At 43.7% G+C, this 25,440-nt stretch overlaps 1 protein-coding gene across 3 annotated transcripts in view; it reads left to right on the top strand.

Annotated features, from left to right (window-relative positions):
• The window catches only part of FBLN1 (fibulin 1), an 88,813-nt gene extending 81,687 nt beyond the window's left edge, over positions 1 to 7,126 (top strand). For all 3 annotated transcript variants that reach the window (XM_030041000.2, XM_030040996.2, XM_030040999.2), the window contains exon 17: positions 5,916 to 7,126. In XM_030041000.2, coding sequence (XP_029896860.1) covers positions 5,916 to 6,055 — 140 coding nt within the window. In that variant the 3' untranslated portion in view covers positions 6,056 to 7,126. The remainder of the gene's footprint in view (positions 1 to 5,915) is intronic.
• Positions 7,127 to 25,440: the final 18,314 nt, after the last annotated feature.

Genomic DNA, 25,440 nt, shown 5'->3' with positions numbered 1-25,440 from the left:
CTGGGTGCTTGCTGTGAGCACAAAGGAAAAAAAACCACATAGTTTTGTTACTATCCTTTGGCATGTGATGACCGGAACAAAACAATACAGCTGTAACCCTGTGTATGGGGGAAAAGAGGGGAAGGTGGTAAGAGGAAAAGAGTTCTTGTGCTTGTTACTTAACACAAAGCTTGAAATGTGGTTGAGGGAGTTGATCCCATTTTTGATAACTGTGTTTATTGTATATTCCTAAGCATAGCCCACGGGTTATTTGGAAGATCAACTTTTGATTTGGCGGTAGTTTAGATTGTTTATATATACACAAATATATATGCCTGCATATGCATATGCGGGTAAGGCAAGAAGAGGTTTACTTCAGCACATCCCCTCTTCCAGCAGTCACCAAATACAGCTCCCCAGCAATCAGCAGTCCCTGTGGCCTCTCCTTCCAGCCTCTGATTCCCTGCCTGCTCCACTGACAATTCTCAGCTTGATTTCATGGGGGTCCTTAAAAGTTCAGGTTATCTGAGGCTCTCTTTTTGAGGAATGGGTGGAACTTACGTCTGTACTGTGTTCTTGCAATGATGCAGATTTAAATATTTGACTAGACTCAAGAGTCAGTCCCTGTGGAAAATCCCGTGACCTTGACCTCTGGAACAGAAAACATAACATAATACATCCTCTCTACCAATCCAAAACAGCCTTTTCGAGTGGCAGTGTGAAAATAAGCTGCTTTGGTTCTGGTTTGCTTTCTGGCAAACGGTGGAGATCCCTGTTAGAGGAACTTTCTCTAGAGAAAATGCAAATGCAGTGTTCAGCAAGAGGTGTAAGGAACACAATGACCCAGATTCATTGCAAGTGTAATTGCTACAGATTTTGTGGTTAGCAGTGGAAAAAAGTTTTTTTAAAAAAAGTATTCTAAAGAGTTTTGCAAGTGCTCCTTCGGCATACTGGGCAGTGAGCTTAGCACAGAAGTCAGAGTCAGGAGTCTGGATTTCTGGAGACAAAATGTTAATGCATGATAACATGGGGGCTTTTTATCCAGAATGGGTTAATGTGGTAACAAAACAGCAGTGTTTTTCCTAAGTTCAAAATGGAGCTTTTTAGCAAATCAGCTGCCTAATGCAAAAATACAAGCAGAAACCAGACACAGAAGTGAATTGCCTGAGGGTCTCACATATTTCAAAGCAGAGAAATGTAACGATATCTTAAGGAGGTATAGACAAGCCAAGGAATACCTGTGGCATCTGATTACAATAATAGAAATTCTGCTGAAAGGCTTAGGAAGATGAACAATATTAACCTTGCTGTCTTATTTATCCCATCTTCTTTGAGAAGCAAAGCCTCCATAATCCAATGACAGTGGCTCTAAGATTGCTGGTTGTTGTCATTTCTCACTTGAAAATAAGTATTATATATTATTTAGGTTAATGTCTTCACTACAGGTGGTGACACAGTTTTACCTTAGACAAAATCAAAATATGAAACATGAAAGAAGAAACAGGGCAAGAGAGCAGCTCAGTGTATTAATTACAGAGCTTTAAAAGTTCTGGGCCATGGTCAGACTAACACTGCAGAAATAACCGTGACATCCAAAAACTTACTGCCTCTCAAGCCAAGGCTGTTTGCTTACACAGATCAGCAGATGGAAAGGATTGGCATAGGTTCTGTTTACAATAAGGGCAAAGTGTGCAAGAAAAAGAAGTTTTATCATTGTTTTCTAAAAGGAGGTCAGCAAACCATGAAGATACCCAAGCAGATTTGGGAGGCGTAATAACACCTCTGCTCAGTTAACAAAAAAGCAAAACCAAACAAAGGTGAGCTGATGGAAAGTAGTCTGCCTGGCCTGTGACATAGGGTTTTCTGTAGGTTGAGTCTATGTTTGGGCCACAGATTATGAACTGAGGAGTATGAACAGCAACAGCAGCGCATCAGACTGGAGGGTAACAGTGCTTGCTTGCATAGATGTGCCTGTAGGCAAGACAACACAGATGCTGGAGATTGCTTGGCACATGGGATTCAGCAGCAGTGCGAATCTCCTTGTTCATTTATTATCAGTGATTCACCCTGTTTTAATATAGACAAATATTCTCCTGGCTTTTTTTGTGCAAAATGCTAACCTAGCTGAAATCTAATTTTGTTGGAAAAGGATTCGGGTGAACTTGCTTAAATAAACTCACCCCATTTACCAACTGTAGAGGCTGCAGCTTTGATCCCAGAGAGGACCAGCTGTGGTGGTATTTGAGAGCCCTCTGTTTTCAGGTCATTTAATGAGCAACACCATTGTTCTCATGGCATCCTATAGAGAGTGACTCACAGGACAGTGTGTACTGCTACAGTGATCCAGGACCAAGTCCCAGTCTGCAGTTATCCCCATGTCAAATCTGAGCAGCTCCATCCCGCTACTTTGGATTTAGACTGGTACAAAAGAGACCAAAACACAGCTGCTTTATTTCTACATTTCCTGACTCTTCAGTACATTTAAAAATTGTAACCTTCCTATTACTATAAAGTATGTTTTTATACTTAATATTCAGCCATAAATGCTGAAGGGTGCCAGACCACAAATCTGGACCCAGCATTAGTCTGCCAAAAGGCATAGTGGAACAACATGTTTATGCAAATGCTGCAGTAACTGGTAAATCCACGTCACTTAAAAACGTCTAGAATTATTACACATGGCATCTTCAGATGTGTCCTGTGTTAAATGCTCTTCAGATATTGACTGATTCATCGAGCCACGTATGTGAATTACATGTACGAGGCCTGAGTCTCAAGCTTTTACTTTAGACGTCCGTTCGTGAGAGTAGGCACAAGGCAGCGCAGGCCTAGTTTGGGTCTGGAATGGTTGTGCCTCCCTCCTACTTGACGTGAAAGGCACAAGACATTAGAGAATCAGACACAGGTAGCACCAAAAGGCAGTGACACATTATAGCAGGTAGCCTTTAATGGCATTTCTGAGACAAGTCCTAGGACCACTGCAACAGGGTCGCTGGGAACTGGATAAGCGTGTAGGCAGGTTTCAGGCTCTGAGCAGCTTTGCAGCTGCATGGTTTCCATCCGCATTTGTCCTTGAGTTAGGTGGAGAAAAATACTCAGGTTTTCCATTTTAGCACTTTTCACCCAAAAAAAATGGAAAGCTCTCAATGAGTAAATCTGCCAAGAGCTGAAAACCTGTCAAAAAACTGCTTTTGTGCAGTAGAACATTTCAAGGTTTTTTTTTCTTACTCTTTTTTTCTTCTGCCCATTTAGAATGACTGCATCCTTATACACATGCTGTATGGCAAACCCATCTCACTGCATCATCCTATTTATTTAATAGAAGAGGAAGGGAAATAGTTCTTTTGCCCTGGTGGTCATTTCAGGACCATCTAGGACATTGGCACAACAAACTGGATAAATAAATATTGTAAGAGTATTGTGTTTCTTTGTACATTCCTTCGATTTCTTGCTTCAGTATAGCTGTCTTAACATGTGCAGCATTTGCTTCTCAGACCATTATTAGGCTTGATTTTAAAACTGCAGCAAGAGAACTCTGTGGAGAAGTACTGCCACATGGATCAGTGTGTTTGCCCATTCCACCTCTAAAATAAATGTTCCAGTTTTTCTGCCTATTAGCAGAATGCATCCAAACAAGAATGAGAAAGTTACTAATTGCTTTGAATGCTACGTCAATAATGTATGGATAGATGGCATAAACCATCTTGAGTAGAATTGCATCACATCAGAAAAAAACCCACAATTTGCAATCCTACTTCTAGACTAGAGTAGACTCTACTAGAGCAGAGGAAGAAAGTGTAGAACACTATAAAAAGATTGCTAAATGGAAACAGCAACCTTTGCCATTTGAGGCTTGGTGATCACTGCATGAGCCGCTAACAGGGTGGGTTAAACAGCTTGCCAGTATTGAGTGATTCCAATGGTGTGTGTTTCCGTGGTTGTCAGTTAAAGCAGTGCCTGCAATAATGTGATGTGTTGTTAGCAAAATGCTTTAAAAGCTACCCTAAAGGGAGGGCAATTTTAGCAAGGCTTTTCTTTTTCAATATATCATCTGCCAAGCCCAGTCATTTTTATAAGGTGCAGGAGAGTAGCCAAGAAAACTAGAAAAAAACCCAAAACAAGTATATATATGTATGTATGTACATATAAATTGTAGGGGGAAGGATGCTTAAAAAGTGTATTCATCAAATATGGCAAGCAAAGTGAATGTGGTGAAAAGTTTGCAATTTTACTGCATGCTGAAGATATTAGTTAGTATTTAAACAGGACAAAACTGTAATGTCATCACTGCCTTAGAAAAAGGTGCTGACAGCCTGCATAAGCAAACGTTTATCTCCCCCATCAGATCTCAAGCCAATGTGTTCGTAGAGGACTGCTGCAGGAGTTCGGCTGGGGCTCCAGGGAGGTGCTGGTGTGGTGCCTGCTTGTGAAACATAACCCCCAGCATGCAGAAGGAATACATCTTAAATAATCCTTAAATAAAATAACTCCTTAAATAAAACTAGGTATTTCCTTCTGAATCAAGCGCCCTGTCAGATAAGTCAGTTGTCAGAAGGAGGTGTCTGAGGAGGGGGGGGTCTCCTCCAGACTCCCTGTGCCCGCTGGCTGACTTTGGGTGTGCGTGATTTTGACCTTTTGGATACGTCCTTTCAGATGGAAGCCATCTGGTAGCTCCCTACTCTGTAACACCGGACCTAGAAAATAACCATGGAGCGAGAACATGTTTACGATCTGATCTTCAGCCTTTGGAGTCAATGGCAGAGCTCCTGTTGACTTTCTTTTGCGTAGATCTGAAGCTGTAACGCTGTTCTGTTTAGCCACATCATGTCAAGGCACCGATAAGCCCAGAGGCCAGGAGCCCCGTTTCGGCTTCAGCCCCTGCCTGAGCACTCCTGGAAGAAGCCTGGTCTCCAGCTCCATCACAGCCGTAGGTCCTCTTGTTCTGGAGCCCGACGCACGCGTTGCCTCCACAGCTTGACTTTGGCCCAGCGCCGTCGCCATGAACTCGCCTGGTGATCCGGGCCCTCGGTTGAACCTGGCTGCCCCCAGCCCTGCCCTGCTGCCTGGCTGGGGTGGTGGGACACGCCGTGCCTGGAGAAGCCCTGCCCTGCCACCCCTGAGGACCCCACCGCGCTCGGCCCCCGGCAGTCCTCGTCCTGCTGCGCCCCAGCCCTGAGGCTCCTCCACGGAAAACAAACCAAAGGAGTAGAGCCCTAAAAGACACGGCTCCCTTCTCCCTTGCCGCTTCCTTCCTCGTTACCAAGCCCTGGTGTTGGTGAGGGCATGGCCGCCATCCGTGTGAGGAATGACGTAGGACCCCATGCTGTGATAGTCCCCCTTTCCTCATTAAACTCCCCTATTTTTCTTCCCGTTGCTTCCAGTGGGGTTGTCTATCCACGTTGTGGCACGCGAACAATTCAGAGATCAGTGTCATCTGATGTTTATAGGGAAAGTGTTGATTTTACTGCTGCGTTACAAATAATTTCTGCTGTTCCAAATGAAATGCGGTTTTCAACATGGTACCAGCAATTGCATGGCATTCCCAGGTGTGTGTGCTCACGTACTCCTCAGGGCAGTGTGTGTGCTGGCTTACCTAGGGAAAGTCTCCTTATGTCCTACTTACTTAAGAAGCAGTGTCACAGACTACTTACGGAATTTATCTCTCTGAATAAAAGGTAAAAGAATATATTACTAATTTCAGAATATGTCATTTTTCTGCCATTAGCAGCATTTTAGTGCTCTTTCTAGATCTTCAAGGTATTTTGATTCAAAAGTGCTATTTTATTCTTCTTTTGCAAGCTTTCTTGCAAGCTATTTACAGACCCAATAGGTAAAATAACTTTCCGTCAGCTGTACTGAAAACGAAGGGGAGTGTAGCTCATCCAAACCCATCTGATTCTCCTGTTAATCTCAGCAACCTGTTTCTATCCCAACAGGTGTAGTTCGCCAGGTGAGGCCCATTGTTGGACCTTTCCATGCCATCCTGAAACTGGAGATGAACTACGTCATGGGTGGAGTGGTATCTCATCGTAACATCGTCAATGTTCACATCTTTGTCTCCGAGTACTGGTTCTGAGAGAGCGTTTAAAATCCCAGACAAGCAAGCCGCTCCAACCTAAATCATTACCACAAACTATTATGTCATATACTTGTTTGTAAAACCCAATAGTGTTTTTTTGTTCTATTTTTAAATATTTGGTTTATAGTTTAAGACAAATAACAAGCTATTATGTTGATTAGACATAGGGTGGAGCAAATTAAGTGAGCCTGATGTAGTTGTCTGTATAAAGTAAGTAGTGTGTAAAAGTGCTCAGCTGCCTAGTGAAATTTAAAACTTTCCTAAAATTTTAGGCAGATCTTAACTATTGTTCCTTGGCCAGATAACCAGAGTGGCTGAGGATGAGGAACAAAATAGATGACAGAGTTCATTGGGATGAATATATGGTATCTTTGAATGGAGGAAGTTTGGTAAGGATTAGTAATTTCACCTCAATATTAACTACCTTGAAGGAGTCAGATTGTCAGAAAGTGCTAAATATTTGCTTTTGGGCCCCAGTAGGATAACTGAATAGGCACCCAGAATTGCTAATAACTTCTGAAAAGTTTAGCCTAGATATTTAAAAAGCAACATTCAGCTACGGCTGCAAGAGGAAGTGCAAAAGGAATTAGAAATAGTAAGACTAAGAAGCTATTGCACATATTAAAAAAATACTCCCTTTTTTTGTACTTATTATTTGATTGTAAGATTATGTTTGATTCTAATTAAACAAATACCTGTCATTGTAATTAACCTGTCACAAGGATAAGGCATATTGCTTAAATTCCAATCATCTCGTCTGTACTCAGCAATACATGGGAAACTCAGACCTGTATCCCCTGTCTATTATAGAATAAAGCTCCATACCTTTTTAAAATTGGTAATAAAATTAGCATGTTAAACTGTACACTTCCTATGCACCAAACCAAGGCATATGTAATAATATAATGAAACTCTCACAAATAAATGAATGTTTAATGTATTTTCTGGGCATCAAAGTAATGTATCTTTTTTATTACAGAACAGAAAATAATTAGCTCCATGTTTCAGTTTGTTATGTTTGTTAAGATATGAGGAAATAAAGAAACTCAGATGGGAAATACTCACAAATATGCTATGGTTTCTGCTTACCAGAAAAATTGTATGATATATTTCCCATAAACAAATTAATTATATGTATATATTCACATTTCCCACTCAAAACAGTCTGCTATTTCATTGGTCATTATTAGCGCTAGGCATTTGTCTCTTCCTTTTATGCAAAAGCCCCTGAAGCTTAAAGGGATCTTTCCATTGACCTGAATGATCTTTGAATAATAAAGATCGTCCTCTCTGATCCATTGCAAATAAAAGACCATAGCAACGTTACTGTGTACATGCAGAAGTCTTCATTCCGTTCTCTGTGGCAGGGAAGCTTCTCTGCCTGCAGCATTCTCACTCCTTAAATTAAGATTTTATGATAACACATTCTCATAAAGAGAATTTGACTAAAGGATACCCTTTTGACAGTATTTGTTCTGCCCACACTTACAGAGCATCCCAACCCCACACGTAGCCTAGTTTTTAGGGTGCCATCAGCCTAAAATGTGTTCAGTGTTGTCAGTGGCTACCTCTACAGTCCTTACGATTTCAATAAATAGTTACCATATTTCTGTAGAAAAATTATGTGAAGCAGATATATTTGTAGAAGGTGACCTTCATCATTCAACTAACTGATGGAGATTTTGGAAAACTCCAGATTACAAGAGATACTGTTGACTTCAGGGATTACTAGGCTATGTAATTCCAATTTAGATTGGAAAGTAAAACATTTTATTACACTAACAGTCGAAGAAAAGGAGGGTGAAAGACTCTCCTGGTATAGTCAAGTTCTTTTTCTTGCCAGTGTAGGAAAAGTAAGTAGCCTTAGTACCAAAAATACAGAAACTGTTTCCATCTGATTTTCTAGACTGTAATTTTTGATCCTTTATTTCCTCTGTAAGTGGTATTTAGTTGCAGTGGAAAGAACTTTGGGACAGCAGAAATCTAATTTTAGGATCAAACTGATGAACAAACTAATTTACAAACTTCTCCTTTCTGTAAAGGAGAAACCACACACCACCACAGACACACACCTCTCCCCTTCTTCTGTCTGCATTTTTCAGTAAAAATAGGATAGAAGATGGATTACCACTACTTCCTGGAAAACTGTTTTCCTACATTGTCCCAAATAATCTTTGAAAATTTCAAGTAGCTTTTTAAATAGTCCTGATGTCATATGAGAAGATTGGTCCAGTAGATGATTTTATGTTTTGTGTATAATAAAATTAAAGAGTGCTTAGTGCCATGGTCACTGTGACGTGTCTTCGAAGATGAGCATAGAAAAACTAGGTAATTCAGTTATGGTAGGAAAGATTAAATATTTGTGTCATCCAAACCTGTGACAACAAAGTTTCATTTGTTGCAAATGGGACAAAGTAAAACTACTTGTAATTTTTATTGGCAAATCATTAAAGCTGTTCAAGTGTGAGAAGGTGCTTATGAAATTGTCACCGAGATCCACTCACTTTGAGGGCTTTCCTTTTGCTGTGCTCTCCTTGGATTGATTAGATCTAAATTCAAATTATTTGCATTGTGGGGAAACAGAATCACAAGCAAATGAGCATTTAGAAGAAAACAATGAGAACAAGTATAGACTGCTGAGTGTTCATTAGTCTGCTTTTTAAGAGTCATCTGCTCAGTCATACACAGAATGGTATCGTGTGCCTTGGAAAAACAATTGCGCACCATTGAAAGAATGAGTAATAATAACACACAATTACAGATACTACGTAGGATCAAATTACCTGATAAACTAATTTATTTGGCACTGGATGAGTATGGAGAGACAAAAATCACTCGGATGAGCAAAAGCTCACAGGTGTTAGCCAGATTCCCAATGGGAGGAGCAGCAGGTCTCAGGTCGTTCTGCTAAAAGTCAGGAATTCTGCACAGATGGGAAGACTTCTTGTGTTCTGCAGGGACTGCTTCTAGGACAAGTCTTATGACAGAGAAAATTGCCTCAGAGTTTTTTCTAGTGGGATTACGACAGTTTGCCTGAGTAAGCATTCTGTGTACATAGACGGTTCTGAGTAATCGGGGCCATAACCTTGGTCAAATAATTACAAACCTGGAATATTTCAGATCAGTTTACTGATAGACTGATGTACTTTCTACTTCTTCCGTTTAAAAATCACTTCCTGATGGATCCATAATTTATTAGCAGGTAGAGAAGGCAAAATAGCATAGGGTATGTGATCCTAGCGTAGTTACTCCTTTTACAGAGGGAGGGCACGACAGCCAAGGACAATAGCAATGGAAAACAAACAAGTTTCAGAACAGTGTTCAAATCAGTACATTCCACATATGGTAGCCGGATAAGCTTGTGCAGTGATGACAAAAGTTATTTCGTGATTTGGAGAGAAATACCGTGTGCCTTTCCAGGGTAGCTGTCCTAACTACAGTGTATGGTCACTCTTGGAAGGCGCCGGTGACTGACTCTAACACTCCAACATGGCAAATTGCTTGTCAGCGCTGAATATGTCCATTATTTGGAGCTCGTGCAGCATTAATGTGTTCCTGTCTCAACCGCAAAATCACACTACGCCTGAGTTAGGCCCATGAAAAATACCATCGCATCCACTCTGCCCAGCGAGTTCGTGACTGCTGCTGTGCCTCAACACGTGCGATCAATCAGTGCTGCGAACAGCCCTGGTGAAATCTGCCTTGTGCAGTGCGGGGTGGAGTGAAAAGCACGGTCCAAGGTTCTGGAGCAGAGTGAGTTACACCAGTGTCACCAACACGTGGCAGACTGCACTTTTTATGGAAGCAGGCTCAGTGCAGTTGTGTTCTTACATCAATGCCGGTAAAAAGGAATTAAAACAGAGACGGTTTCCAGATTAGATACAGTAAGTCTTTGTAATGGTCTGTAGTTGAATCAGCAAGTGTGTGTGGATGACAGCCCGTATTTCAAGCCAGTCAAAAACATGCATGCTGGTAACTGAAGGCAATTATTATTTAATATCTAATTCTGAAGAGTGGCACAAAGCCACCAATTTAACACCTGCTGCCTTGTATCAGCTGTATGTAGGTACCGCTGTGAAGACAACTCCTTCCAGGAGCAAATGTCAGAAGATGTTTAAATACGCTGTTTGTTCCACTGAACACAGAGAATATGCTCTGCTCATCAGTCAATGTGATCTTGCTACCTTTATTTTTTAAATAACTATTTGTATTTTTGGTCTGTTTGCGAAAATGTAATTGATGCAGAAAATAGTAGGTGCCTGCTGTGACAGAAAAAAAGAGCACGGGCTCTTAGAAACATTTTCTGTGAGTAACAGCCTCTAGTGATCCTCTTGCAATGTTTCAGCGGCTTGGATTTAGTATTCCGCAAAAGGCTTTTAGAGGGATGCATGACTTTTCTGTATTCTGTGATGGTGTTAATCCATATTGCGTAAGAAAATTGTGTATATGTATGTATGAGGTGTAGCTTGCTAGGTAGGCTCTTCAGAACAAGAAATCCTGGTGCCTGAGGAGCAATTCACACCTGCTGGAGCGGAGAGGATGTTCGTGCCATGACCACATTGCCTCCGTCTTGCCCTTCTGAGCTCGACGGCTCGTCTCCCAAGTCTCTTGCTCTTGACGCTGGCGAGATGATCACTAACGCAACTGGACAGGAAACCCAGCCCGGGGATGCTGTCGGTGGGACGGGCTTTCCCAGGTAGGTGGTCCTTCACAGAAGTGAAACGAAGGGTCAGTTCCCTTCGCAGTCAGGTATGTTACAGATGGAGCCATTTTAATGTCACGTGTATTCCAAACTTCCCGTGAAGCTGCAGCAAAGTCTAGCCTGTGTCCAGTCGGGGGAAACTGCTATTGACAGATGAGCCAGGGGAAGCTCACCCTGAGATTTTTTCCTGTTAAAGTCCAGGTTTAGAGGCAGTTGGGTAAAAATGTATTTCATCCGAAGTAAGGGTGACGCACTTAGTGCTGTCCCTCTTAAATACGCTGCCAGACGATGCCCTTTTTGAACACGACAATCGTCTTTTAGTTGACAGCTTGACACATCTGCTGGCCAGCTGAACCTAAGACATTACAGCCCGGCCTGGAAGACCCCCCTCGCTGCTGCTGGAAGCGCCAAGGCCGAGCCCAGGCGGCGTGGCGGACGGTGCCGGTAGGCCATGCTTGACGCGGTCGGGCACAGCAAACGTGCCGGCGCCGCTCGGGCAAGGGCCAAGGCCGAGGGCCCCGGCGCGGGTCCCGAATCGATGCGTGCGGGACCCAGCCGCGGCTTCTGGCAGCCCTTCCTCACGCCGTTTTCTCCACGGGGGCCAGCTCGGCGTCACTGAGCCGGCCCCGAGCGCCGGTGGCCGAGGTCCCGGGTGGGGGGGAGCGGGGGGACGCAGCCGGAGGGGAGGGTTACGGAGAGAGGCCATTACAGGTGGGTCGTGCTAATTAGAGCTGCTCGGTGCATTCAGGGCTGCGACAGGACTTGGTACCTTCACAGCCGCCGTTACGGGCAAATAAATCTGATGGTAATGGACAAGTTGAAGAGCAAGGAAAAATATGTGGAGGAAGTTACGAGAGACCAGGCAAGTCGGAGCAACTGCATTTACGGGTTGCTGAGACAGGAGCGACTTGCACGGTGGCAATAAAGAGTTTACAAACACCCCGTGAGCGACCAGTCAGTAGCACTACAGGGATTTTGAGGAAGGAACGTCAACTACTTCAGCTTACTTCCATCTGAAGTCAAAACCCAGGTGTCCCGTGGGGACGTCCCTTGCTTTTGCTACGCCGGGTGTCACAGGGCGGGAGATGCTGTACCGTTTGAGAGCCCACACACGAGTGGGCGATGCGCACCGGTTTCGGTGCACCCTGTCTAGCTCCCCGTGGGTCCTGCATCCCTCGGCAGCCGGGCTCTCCGGAGGCTGCCTCTGTGGGAAGTGCCATGGCTCACCGCCCGCCGCCCGCAGCAGCCTCGGTACCTACCGGGGCTCCGGGTCCGGCCTTGCCGTACGTGTCAGATGAGCACAGACTCCTCCACATCCCCTCTTGGTAGTAATTCCCCTTAGGTCATGTCACCGTGACTTATTTCAGGGAGCTTTTGTGAACGTAAAATATTGCTCGCTCTTCCTTTACAGAAATGGCCGAACGACCGAGGGATGTTGGCTCGCTTGCAGTTAAGTGCCTTGTCAGCATTTTCTCTTCTTCTAAATGAGATTGTAAAGTGTATGGAGAATAATCTTGTCTTTTGGACATGATCTGTGTGCTGTACTAGATCAGTACAAAAGTAAGAGTTAATGTAGAAAAGTGTTTGGTTGTTCCCCCCCCCCCCATATCTGTTTCATTTAACTTTTATTGCTAGTAAATTGTGAGGATACTATTTGTAAGAATAGCAGGAAAAATATTCATGCAGTGGTAAACTCCACTTTTCTCTATTTTTTGCTTGATGATCTAGTGCATCTTAAAATAAGCAAACGATGTTACGGACAACAGAGTAACTTAAGTTTTGGGGGTTCAAAATGAATCCGAGGTAATTCCAAGCAGAATTCAAGACGAGGCTGTCAGAATTCAGTAGAATCGAAATAAACAAATGTGCTCCTTAATATTATTTTCTTTTTTCTTTTTGAGAAGATAAAAATCTGCTTATGAGAGCATTCTACAATTTTTTTCTACTGTGGGCATACCTACTGTCTTGATGTTACATCTTCTCATTTGAAAGGTATTTGTTTTCTATAGCAAGATTTGAGTTTGGGTCCACTGGCTGCCGCTTCGCTTTTGCTTTTTAGTACGTTTAACACACAGTCGGAACTAATTAAACATATTCCTTTCAATTTGTGGAAAAGGCATTCTCTCTGAAAGGAAAATAAAATCCTTCTCTTCCCTAAGCTGGGATTTTTGCTGGCTCTTTAAAAGATGTCAGCTGAGGTCTCCCAGGGATGCTCATTCCAAGGGCGTGCAGTCAGTCGCCCTCGAAAATAGCGCTTGATTGTTCTCTCTTGGCCGAGTCTGAAGCAAGCGCACTTTTGATAAAAATGCCAGAGCCACTTCTGGTTGGCCAGCGTGTGCTTAGCCGTTAGTTAAGAAATACCGTTTCTCCTAAGGAAAGCAGGAGGGACAAGAATCCGATTTAAATCTCGGGGTCGCGAGTTTGGCTGAGGTTTCAAACCTGCCTGCAGGCAGTCCCGCACCTCGCCTGCCCTCTGCGCACCTCAGCTTCTGCCATCACGGCCGGGGCTCCCGGGCGGCCCCACGGGCCTGTGGAAGACGCCCTTCCCTCAAATTACCCGTCTGGTCTGACGCTGAACCGTCCTCCCCGCTCTGCAACGGCAAGGAATGCCAAAGCCCTTCCCAACATCACTTCTGCTTTCTGAGCGTCTTTGTTCCCTGCTGCCTGTGGTGAGCGCAGGAGGTGTGAGGCTGCGTGGAAATTGCTGCTACTAGACAAGAGAGACATAAAGTACACCCACCAAGTCTCCAGAATCACTGATCTGATGAAAGATTTTTCATTCCTGCTGTGGCTAAGAATGCACTATCTGTTCTGTAATGAGCCCTTTTTTTTGCTTTCACCTTATCCTATTTCATCTTTTTTTCCCCTCTCCCTTTCTTTTTATTGGATTCTCTTCTCCCTCTCCTTATTTTCACTCCCCACATCCATCTTTTTCTTTTCTTCTATCACTGAGTGTTTACTTGTAACTGAGCAATTGAAGTTAAACATGTCCACCAGACCCAGAAGAGAGGTCTTGAAGAGCTGCGGAAAGAAAACCTATCGCTGCAGACAGACAGAGGCACGCTTTCATACCCCAGACATTTTACCATGGCACTCTGAATCACACCTAGATCATGCCAGGATGGACACCTGCGTGGGACAATTTATGGCCACCCTCTTTTCAACTTATTTTGTACAATCCACGTACCTCATCACTTCGAAGTGCAATAGCTGATGTAGAGCATGGGGCAATAGAGAAGACTCAAAAGCCCTCTTCTGTAAGATATTCCCATTTGGGATGGTACTTTGTCACTCCCTATGGGAAGAGAGGCCGCACAGGGGGTCAGTGAGCTTCCCACATCTGTGGCAAAGAGAATATGGGAATCAATCACGCTTCACCTACACTGGGTCGGAGGATCCGGGTTAAATCCCTGCTGACCGTGGCTAATGCAGAGAAGCAACGCAAGCACAAGGTACCAACATACTTTCTCCCTTCATGCTTCCAGATCTGTTTTACTGGGTTTTTCTCTGTGTGTGTGTGCTGCAGATGAGAGAACTGGCTGACGCCTGTCCTTCAGGCCTGCGTGGCCGTTTGGGGGAATCCGCCGCGCTCTTTGCCAGCTTCAGTCCCAAGTGACACTTTCGCCAGTGCTGCCGAGGCAAAGGGTCAGTCCCTCATCGTGGGGCCACACTAACGGATTGCAGCAAGTGGCACCGGGTCAGGGCTGTGGGGAACCACCTCAAGGAGTCTGAACCACTTGCAGACACAGGTTCCCCACGCTAGTTCCCATGTCCTACCGATAGCGTGTTCTCACCTGCCATGAAATGTCATGGCCCCGCCACCAACTCATGCTACAATCAGGTTCGTGGTGCGTTAGAAGACATTTGGGGTCTGCCTGTCTTAAAAGGCAACTGGCAGAGCTGGCTTGTCCTGTCAGAAGACCTGAGACTTTCAAAACAGCAAGCTGGGACTTTCCCTCCCCTCCTGCAACCAGTGCTGGTCGCTCGCTGGGGAAACTGGGGTCTAGAAGCACGAGAAAGGCTCTTCCCTGGAACCGTGCTTAATAGCTGAACTAGATTAACTAAATGTCATGTGGGTAACTATGAATAACTTGGAAGTTTTATGATTGTAGCACTGAGATATGCCCCAGCTCATGCTGAAATAATGTTTGGTAATGACAAAAAGTGAGGATTAAGGATCTGGGCTGTTTGATACTATTCTGGTAACTGGGTGTATCATCCGGCCCCTCCATGCCTTCATCGACACATCTGCTAGCGGCTCTAGTAACTTCATAACTTCCACTGAGCCGCCGACCACGAGGAGCAAGGAGGCAGCACTCACGACTCGCCCCCCTCTGCTTCATCAACGGCAACTGGGCCACGGGAGTTCCTCTGCCCTGTGGAGGGAGGAGCAGGTCACCAACCAGTGCGTGATGATTCACGCGGTGTGGAGGTGCAATGCAGGATTTAACAGTATGCACAGCGTTTGAGATCCCATGAGGGCAAAGCATGTTTTTTTTATGATCACACCTAGCTTAAGTCTGGCATTGGTATTGCTCTGATGGAAATTGGTCCCCTCACCCCATTTAAATTAAAAAAAAAAAAAATATCAAATGAAAGGAACACAGTTGTATCATGCCTGACACCACAGGTGATAAATATCTTGGCCTGGCAATTCTTGCAGAGTGACTTTTGCAAGTTGATTCCCGAGATGGTGATTAGCTCTTTTGTTTTGCCGCTAGCTGATGGTTCTCACATGAGTGAGATCTGGTGCAGGTCACGCAGTGATGGTGGGGGAGAGCTGATAAAAGAGAAGAGCTCTCAGGTTTCTCTAGTCAGGCTGACCCTGGCAAAGGCAAGAGCAACTTTCTCTGAACCTGCCCCATCAGTGACCTCGGACCTGATCAGAGGGACCACCCTCAACTCTGGATGCGAGGTAAGTTAAATTACATGCTGCTGAATTGTCCTAATACTGCCAACATTTTGGGCAGAAGTTGTAATAATGATAAAAAAGCACCAGTGTAATGGATACCATCATAACTCTGTAACTACAGTTTAGGTTTTGAAAATTACAAATATGTGTTTAACTAAGGCTAACCAGAAAGTACTAGATGGTGCTTTAACTGTGGCCAGCTGTCTAGTATTTAGAAATTAGAAAAGAATGTTTTTTCCCTTCCAAAGTGGAAAAATTGCTGTACATTTGTACATATTGAGCTGGTGACCATTTGTCCAGCTCTACCAGGAAGCATCAGGTTATCTGTGGTATCAGGAGATGACAAAGTAATTTGTAAACCAACTGCACAACAAGGAAAAATGGACTCTGTAGCCTTCAACTTATGATGTGCTTCACCTCTTATAGATTAGAGACCTCATCTGCAGCCACTAAATTTCATACTTTTTTTTATCAGACCCCCTCAGTTCACAAGTCACGGTAAACTTCATTTTCTTTAGTTACAGTGAGTTTCATTGTATCTTGAATTATATGTGTGAAACTTATTTCAGTGACGTTTCTTCTACTTGTACAGGCAACTCTGTTCTTTCCAACTTATGTACCTTTGGCTGCTGATCTCTTTCAAAGTGTTTATAATTCCTTTTTTCCCCTACCCTGAGTAAGCTTCACACCTGACCCCTTACTCCACCTTCCCCTCCTTAAGTTTCTCAGACGTGGAACAGCTGGGAACATGCAAAGAGTATTTCAGCTGCCAATGTCTGTGTCAGTCAAACTGAAATGAGATGTTCTGCTCCCATAAGACAACATTTTTGTAAAGTTTCTGGCTCCGTGTCTGAGACCCAGTGAAGAAGGTTATGCGGATGACACGGGCAGATAGATGCAGCAAAGCATCTATCTTGGCAAGCCAAGAAGCGGGCATTAATGCAGTCTGAAAACATGTGGGCTTCCCCGAGTTCCTCCTAGGCGAAGGTTAGACTGAAATCATTGGTGGTTCAGGCTTGACTTTGTTTTTGATGTCTGGCCAAACACAGTTAGCTGATAGGCGTGGGTGGCTGGAAGATTGCTCTCATTGAAGGGTATTGACAAAATGAGACTTTTTTTTTTTTTTCTAAACCCACAAGATTTCCCAGATCTGCAGATGAGCAGTTTACTGAGACGGGGTTAGAAAGGAGCTAAAACAGAGTTACGTGTCTAAGGCAGAGATGGGCTTACCTAGGCAGTGGCAGAAGGACTCTGAACAGGCACAAGGGGTCAGTTGAGGTCGGATCTGGAGATCTGCTCTTCAGTGGTGGTTTTGTACTCAATACTTCGTCTAGAGGCTGTCTCTGCAGGAGCCTTTCTGGAAGGAGACGGGGAGGAGAATAAGCAGTTCAAAGAGCAGTTTGGTCCACAGGGCCTCTCTGATATCTCTGCAGCAGAACTCAACACCCCCTTCTCCGGACATCTGTCTCCTCTGAAACATGGAGGCAATGGGTTCGCAAGATGGACTGGGAAGCACCTGGTTCGGTCTCTTTTCCGTGGCAGTCCATTATGTTTTAGCAAAACAGAGAAAACACTCCTACTGAAGCAAGGAGGAGGAAAAATAAGAGCCAACAGGATTGATCTCCCAGCTGGGAAGTGTTGGGCAGAGCTGGATGGACAGTCGCGCGCTGTTCAGAGCTGGGGAAGTTCCAGCAGCAGCTGGGGGGAGTTGGGTGAGCCCATGGAGGGAGGGAATGAGATTGTAATAGGAGGAAGGGCTCGTCGTGTCTTTGCTCTCTATGCAACACCAGGCGTACAGGGAAAACATGCTGGCTCCGCTCGTTTCCAACTGACTGCGCTTATTGTGCCAGACCTGGCTTCCTATCTGCTCGGCTGCTGGGGCACGGGTCTGGATGGCTTCTCCAGTGCACGCCAAGGAGGCCCAGTGCGGGGTTCCTGAGCTACATAAAGCAGTATTATCCAATTGCTCTCCATGACTGCACTGGGGTCGGGACATTTTGACTTTTATTTCATCTCCTGGCACTAATACTAAAAGCCTGAATTGGTGTCCATTGAACTTAATGAAAAGTTCGTGCTTTGTCAGGCACCCAACATTATGAAGAGGCCTTGGGCAAGTATTTCACCTCTTCACACCATGTTTTACCCATTTCTTCTGTCTATGGAGACTATGTAGATGGATACCTGAAAAATCCATATTTTGATGTTTTGTTAATAAATGCAAGTTGTACTAAACCCTTGGGTGGCAGAGACTCTGTAGGAGAACAAGAAAACTATTAATTGGTTTATCTTAATAGGTAGCTTTAGCTGTATCAAAATGTTATAACCGTTTGTGGAAATATTTTAAGCTCATAACCCAGAAGCTTCACAAAAACAGTGGAAAGGCTGGCTGGGCCCACTGCAAGGTGGCGATAGTAACTGGGGAGGCCAAAAAGAAAGGTATCTTCTGCAGTCCTGAGCTCTGTGCAGAGATCTAGCTTTGCACCCACGTTGCTGTGGGGTGCTCACCGCCATGTGCTAACGGGGTGGCTTTCGCCGGCTCCTGCGGTCTGCGGTGGCATATCCTGAGCTGGGAGGGTCCCAAAGGGGTGGTTTGATCCCGCAGAGCCGGTCTAAGGGCTCGGTGCCCTGTAGCGTGGTACTCTCACCTGCAGCTCTTGGTCCCTGGGTCCCTCTTTTATTGAACTGACTGAAGTCTTTAAAATGACATAAATACCTGCTTTTGGGGTGGGAGAGGTAGTATTTTTCCTGGTGAGCAGGTGGGAAGCAAAGGTCTCGCGAGCAGCAGAGCCAGGAGGGAGGAGAGGCAGTGGCAGCGTGGGAGCCCATAGACCATGTTGTCAAGCTGCCTCCCAAGGAAACAGTGGCTCCCTGGAATAACCACCTCTCGTCGGTCTGAAAACACCTACTGACGGAAATGCAACTGTCTGAAGTAAAAGTAAGACAGGCTGTTAATATGTAAGGAGTAGTCTGGGGTCTCCAGGGAATTTGGTGAGTTGGTAGCTCATGGTGCCCAGCTGCAGAGGCTCTTCTCCAACATACATTAGCCCCCCGTGGCCTTCAGCTAGCCCACCCAGTCCTGCCATGATGACCCCAGGCAGACTGGTAAGCAAGAGTCGTGTGTGAATTTGTCCTGCTCTCCTCCATGTGGCTCCAAGACCACATGTTGTGGAGGTGGAGGTTCAGTCAGAAATACCACTGTCAACAAGGACCTGGCGGGTGGGTTTCACTTGCTTAACCATGGGCTTCTAGTGCCATCTTGGATGTCTCAGGGTGGCCAAGAGATCTGTGTGTGGCTTGGGATATGACAGAGGATTTCCAGGAGACCCACACCCTTCTGGAAAAGGATGGAGACCAGGGGGCATCTAGGCTGTCATTAATTGCCTGGATTTCAGCATCTGAACCCCATCCCCAGTGCCAGGTCCAGGGCACCCTAAAGCACTAAGGCCTCCTGGTGGGGAGACACGGGGTGGGTACCGCTGGTGTGGCCACATCTAAACTGGTGGTGTCTTCTCTGTCTCCATTAGGCAAGAGCTGGCTTTATTTATGCAGGGTTGGATCCAGGTGTTTGTGTCAACAGGAACTTCACCACTGAATTCAGCAGCATAAAAACCGGCACAGCTTCACGCTGATGGGCTTTCGTAACCATTTGTTGACAATACACTGTAAAAGGGAAAATGAGGTTTAATCTAACAGACATAACAGGATAATACAGAATTGTGTAGACAAAGAAAAAAAAGTTTTCTGTCATCTCGCCATGCTCCTCAGAGAGGATAAGCAAAAGCAGATGCTATCAGTAGAGGAAGGTGTCTATAAGCAAAGAAGCAAATCTGGAGGAGATTTTTCAGTATTATCTTACTTAGCTGGAAGATGGAAAATACAGACCGAGAAGTGACTGGGCAAAGAAGCTGGAAATGTTCAACTGAGAACTGACCAAAATGGAAGCACAATGTAGGCAGAAAGAAAGATTGAACAAGGAGTTGGGGAGACTTGGCAGTTTATGGGTTTGCTTTTCTCTTTTTCATCTGATTAAAGTAATTTCAGCCCAGTGGGTTTACATCTAAGTGGTTGAGTGGCTGCCAGATAATATCAGTGCAACTGCTCAAATGAGAAGAGGGTTTGATAGCTACCTGTATGTAAATCAGATAATGAGTTATCTATAGACAGCAAACTCCAATATATGAATAAGAGGTGCTATCACTTGGCTGGTTCTTGTCAGAAAAAACCCCAACAATTAGACCTCCCAGCCTGCCAAAAGCTATACCCAGGGAGACCTCTCTGTGAAGTACCTCTGAGGGTCTTGTGGGATCCATCTTTGTGGATCTATTGGTGGGAACTACTAACAGCAGGCTAGGAAGTTTAAATCCTACTATTCTTCTGTCATGTATGAAAAAGCAGAGTTAAATGAATTTTTTTTTTAACCCATTCACAGAAAGCACATCAAGATTATGGTTCAGGATGACTTATTGATGAAGTCTGAATGAAACAAATCTTATCTTCTTTTAAGTCATTCTGTTAGTCTCAATTAACTTGCATCTTTTTGTTAAAATAATATTTTTAAAAATATATATAAAATACATAGACACATTTTACAAAAATAAAATCTAATAAATAGAACAATACAGGAAACCACATCAACTGCATGCCATAAATAAATATAGACCATCAATGTCTTGTCCGATGAAACTGTAATTGAAGGAACTCAATTCTATCTGTAATCTCTGTTGCCCAGTGAATCTTAGCAGAGGGCCAGCAAGGGTCTGTAACGGAATCCTCCTGAAAAGGCTGTTGAACTGAATTCACTCCGATATCAGGGTCTTTTTATGGAAACTGGTCTGAACTTTAAATGCAAAACTCTAAATCACCCTGTTCTGCTCCATTTAACTGGAATTTGAGGACTTCAGTCAAAAAGAGTCTGAAAAAATAATCTTATTCTATTGACAGATCCCCAGACTGGGAGGGAGGCTGCAGTCTTGATTTGACAAGAAAAGAGGGAGTTATAAATGCTTGTTTTCCTTCACTTCTGCTCCTGATCACGAACATTTGGAAAAGTAAACACAGATGAAGTAAATGCAGTGAGGATAGTGCTCATTTGGAGAGAGAGGATGTCATAACAACAGCAAAAAAGATAAATATAGCTATAACCAAATTGGCCATGACTAATTTACAATGCTGTGTTGGGGACTATCACATACAGATAAGTTCAACAAATCCACTTCAAACCACAGGTGCCTCGCTCAAGGTTTTAAGCCCCATACATGTGAAATTAAAGGAAATCCAAGAATGTAATTATTTGCAGCATGTTAAAGAGTTTACATCAGATTTTTTGAAGGAGGGGTTTGTGAAAGCAGGTATGTTATAGCCTGTTCACAGGCTAAATACCAATCTGGCAATTACGTTCTGCTTATTTAATTTCCTTTGCAATTCTAATAGCATGCACAAGTCATCTTCCTCCCTGCCCTCTACAGCACCTGCCATGCTTTTTGGCATTTCTTTGGAATATCACGTCAGCCACTGTGTTGATGCAAACAAGCGCTGCTCTGTTCTGCAGCTAGTAAATGTTGTATGAAACTTAATTCACGCTCAAATAAGGAGCACTCAGGTAATTGCAGCCCTGGGTCTGGCTCATAAATGCAACATGCTAAAATAACTGAGTAGCATCCATCTCTGAACTTACACTGCACATATGTCTTGTCCAGACAATATGCTTTTTATTCTCTTCCAGTTGTGGTTCATGGCCTGAATTTGCTTTCCTGCAGTCAATGGAGCATTGCCATTAGTTTTGACCAGAGAATTTTATTAATGACAGAACCTCTTCCTCTGTTGCTCCTCACCCCATTTTCTTTTTGTTTGATTCTTCTACAACGCTAAATGCATTAGACCCTCTATAACACATCAACTTTATTTTGTATTTACCAAAAAGGAAACTCTTGGGGGGGGAAAAATGCCCCAAAAAATATTTGATAGGTCTCTGTGGATTTGAAACCATTTTCCACATGGCCACGTTTCTGAAGATCTGCAGATGCCTAGTGAGATTGTCATAAGAGTCAAGACAGATTAGTTCTCTGTGATATTTAGGTATGTCAATGCTTTTTTTAATCAAGTCCTTAATCTCCTCAAAATTTGGCTGTATAACAAATCAGAAAGTATGTGCTAAGGTATTTACAGAAAGGCATTTTTTTAAATACCATTCTTTCCTGACTAGAACATGAAAATAAAATATATTGGACTTGCTAGAAAGTAATGTACTTTCCCACTGCCCACCCTTAAATTTAAACCAGAGATTATGTAAGTAAAACTTGAAGCAAAATGACAATGGTATTGGCCCTTCAACTGGGACTGAGGAATAGAAATGCTGATACTCTATAAGACACCAAGGCAATATGATCAACTAACTGTAAACCACCTGCACAGCAGAGCAAATAATCACTTGTTAAACCGTGGAAGAAGGTCTCTACTGATGGAATGACTTGCAGCCTCTTCACCTTCAGCTTACGGTCAATAAATCTCATTTGAAAATTAATACTGCCCACTTATCCTTTCAGCACGAAGAGGCTGTCATCACCATGCTATATTATTTCTGGCTTCACAGTATTTGCACTGCTGACCTATTATTAGTCAGGTTATATCATCATCCACGACTAAGTTGGCTTGTCAGAAGCCAGTGGGTGGAATTGTCCCAGGTCACTGTGGAGCTCGTTGATGGAAGTAAAAGCACTTTTCTGTGGGAAAGAAAGAAAGATGAGAGGGACAGGCCCATGTGATGGGGGGAGCATCTTGTCTGACTGCAGCTGGTGAGAGATCAGATGTGCATCCTGAGATGAGGGTATATGTAGCGCAAGATGTTTGGATGCAGTAGGTTATAACTGCACACTTAATTGTCACATGTCTTGAAGAGGTAAGAAGCAGCTCAGGAGGGCTGAGCTTTATCTTCACGCTGTCCTTGATGTTCTCTATGGCCTTGAGCAAGTTGTGTAGGCTTTGTCTACACTAGCAAGCAGTGAAGCATAAAAGGATCAGAGCTGGAGACTGAAACAGTTGAAGGTAAGGAGTTGATGTTCACCCTCCATAAACACACAAACTCTACAGGTTGTTGGGGTTTTTTTTCCAAAAGAAGTCTAGTCTTGTCCATAGTACCAAACATCCATGAGGCTGGAGCACATTAGGAGCCCTCTGGGTATGCATCTTGATTTACTGTCATCCAGGGTCAATCCACCATTTACTCTATGACCTTTCCACAGTATAAACCAAAGCAGAGTAGGGGGGGACAACCAGGAGATTAACTTCAGAAGTGCACTAATGGTGCAAACTGAAATGCCAATGGAGATAACCCTTTTACTCCTGCCGTCTCATAGGGATATTGCTACACTAGGTTCATTTATGTGTGACCCGTTTAGCTACTATGATAATGATAGTCGATGTAATAGCATATTTTATTTCAGCATTCACTTGACAATACGTAAGCAAAAATTAAATTATGCTGCTTAGGTGCATAATTAGCAATGAACAACGAGGTAGTTCTTCACACAATGGGTAATTAAGGTGTGGGGTTCCTTGCTACAGGATATTGTAGATACTAAAACTTCACAAGGTTACAGAAGTGGGTGCACAGATTCCCAGAAGTAAAGTTCATGGAAGGGTATCTTTTCAAAGACTTTTCCTGTGTGTTAGGAATTCTGAGCTGTGAATTGCTGGAGGATCAGAGAGTGTCCTTGGGAAGAATTACTATGTGCTTGCCCCAAGTACCCAATATTGGTTGCTGCCAGAGACGGGATAATGGAGCAAGATATACCTCTGATCTAACATGTTATGCAATTCTTGAATTGGTCACTTCTTTAAAAGGCTTTAAATTTTTCAAATTTAGTCATTCAAATAATTAATTTCAATGATTCAGGTTTTGAATTATTTTTATTTGAAATATATCTCTTTGGAAATGATATTGGGGTTCCCCAGGGAGAGGGAAACTGGATATTCCTTCTTCTAGAACAGCTGAGGTCCTTCTACAGACTCAGTCTCACAGTAATGCCACAAGTCTTCCCCCAAAGTTGGGAAGTGGCCCCTGATGGGAAAGGACACAAACTTTGCTGTCTCAATGATGTTGTGGTGGAGTACTGAAAACCGAATGTTGCTACTTCAGGCTCAATGTTTTGGGGACTGGGCATTCACATTTTTACACAGAACTATGATTTCCCTGGAACCCAGATGCTTTTTATGAAAACAAATCTGTTCAGTCCAAATCTCAGCATCCCACCAAACAACAGGCCAAAAAAAAAAAAATCCCGTACTGGCTCACATTGAAGCTTTTAATCTGCCACTGGTGGAAAGCCTCAGTGCGCACGTAAGATGCAGTATAAATCTACAGCTTATATGGACACAAGCAGCTAGTGTCACTGTTGGCCAAGCTTGGACTTTTCCATATTCATCAGGGGATCAGATGTTCTGGTGGCTCAAACCAGGTCTGAGAGCAGCTCCATAATACTCAGAGGGGTTATATACCATGTGACGGGTTTTCTTCTCAAAGCCAGATTGAGAATCTGCTGCTCAGCAGCCTTTTCGAACCCTCCCCGGCGCTTTGCAGTCCCATCGTTAGGGCTGATGCAACTCTTTAAGAACTTGTGTTGTAAACCAAGTATTTTACATGGTCTGTATTAAAAAAAAAAAAAAAAAAAATCACTGTTTTGCTGTGGAAGGTGTTTTAACCCAGGTGCTTTTAGCAGTCCAGTATATAGATCATAACCTTAAAAGATCACATAAGCACAACAAAGCAGCTATAAATAGCAGCACAAAGGTGTGGAAAAAAGAAAAAAAAAATTACCTCCACTTTATCATAGAATTAAGGTACACACAGTTTGCTGTGCATATACTGGTAGTGACTGTAATTCCTTTGTCCAAATTTTGGCCTCAAAGCAAGCAGCTTTCTTCCACAGTCCCACGCACAGTTCTTTGTGCAATCAAAATGTGGACTTTTTACCCACCAGTGGCTAGAACCTGCTTGACATTGCAGGAAATACTGTTTAACCCCTTCTCCATAGACTGGGTGGGGTCTGGCACTTTTTTCCTTTTGGATCTGTCTGTTTCAAGCCACAAAATTTTGCTAGGGGGTGGCGATTAGGAAATCCCATCTATGGAGGTGAAGCAGCTGATACTGATCTATTGCATCCTAGGGATTAATAAGTTCTAACAAAAAAACCCAAACCAACCAAACAAAAAAGTGTCAAGATATGAGCCTCCTGGTTTGTAAAGCCTGAGTAAATTTTTTTCAAAACCTGACCCCATCCTTTCAGAGTAGTTAATTTCTCAGAAAATTCAGAGGTAAGTTAAACCACTTTCTAAAGGTACCTGAAAGCACATTGGTTCTCATTATCAGAGGTATGTTTATAAGTATGGAGAACGCTGCACAGATCAAAAGCACTCTGTGCTGCAAAAAAGGAAGTATATGGTAACTGATAGTAAGAGGCAAACTCCCAGCTCCTCTTTTCTGCTTTACAGGAGGAGCTGGCAGTGCAGCCTACCATTACTTCTGCTCAACACTCCCTGTTACGTGATACTCTTTTCAGTGCTAGGATTTTGGCAAAATCTTAGTGTTTGGGCAGAATTTTTCTATGCCTCAGGTTAGTTTTTGTTTCTTAGCTAAAACAGGCCTGATGCTTTCAAGCATGAAGCTGTGGCAAATCAGAATGACCACAGACCTGGTCTGATAGGTGCCAGAAGAGGGGGTGAACATGCGTCCTGCCATGGAGGAGCAGATGATGCTCTGCCTGTTGCTAATGA

Source organism: Aquila chrysaetos, chromosome 17 (assembly GCF_900496995.4).
Source record: "Aquila chrysaetos chrysaetos chromosome 17, bAquChr1.4, whole genome shotgun sequence".
NCBI classification, from domain to species: domain Eukaryota; kingdom Metazoa; phylum Chordata; class Aves; order Accipitriformes; family Accipitridae; genus Aquila; species Aquila chrysaetos.
This window is presented reverse-complemented; position numbering and strand designations above follow the sequence as displayed.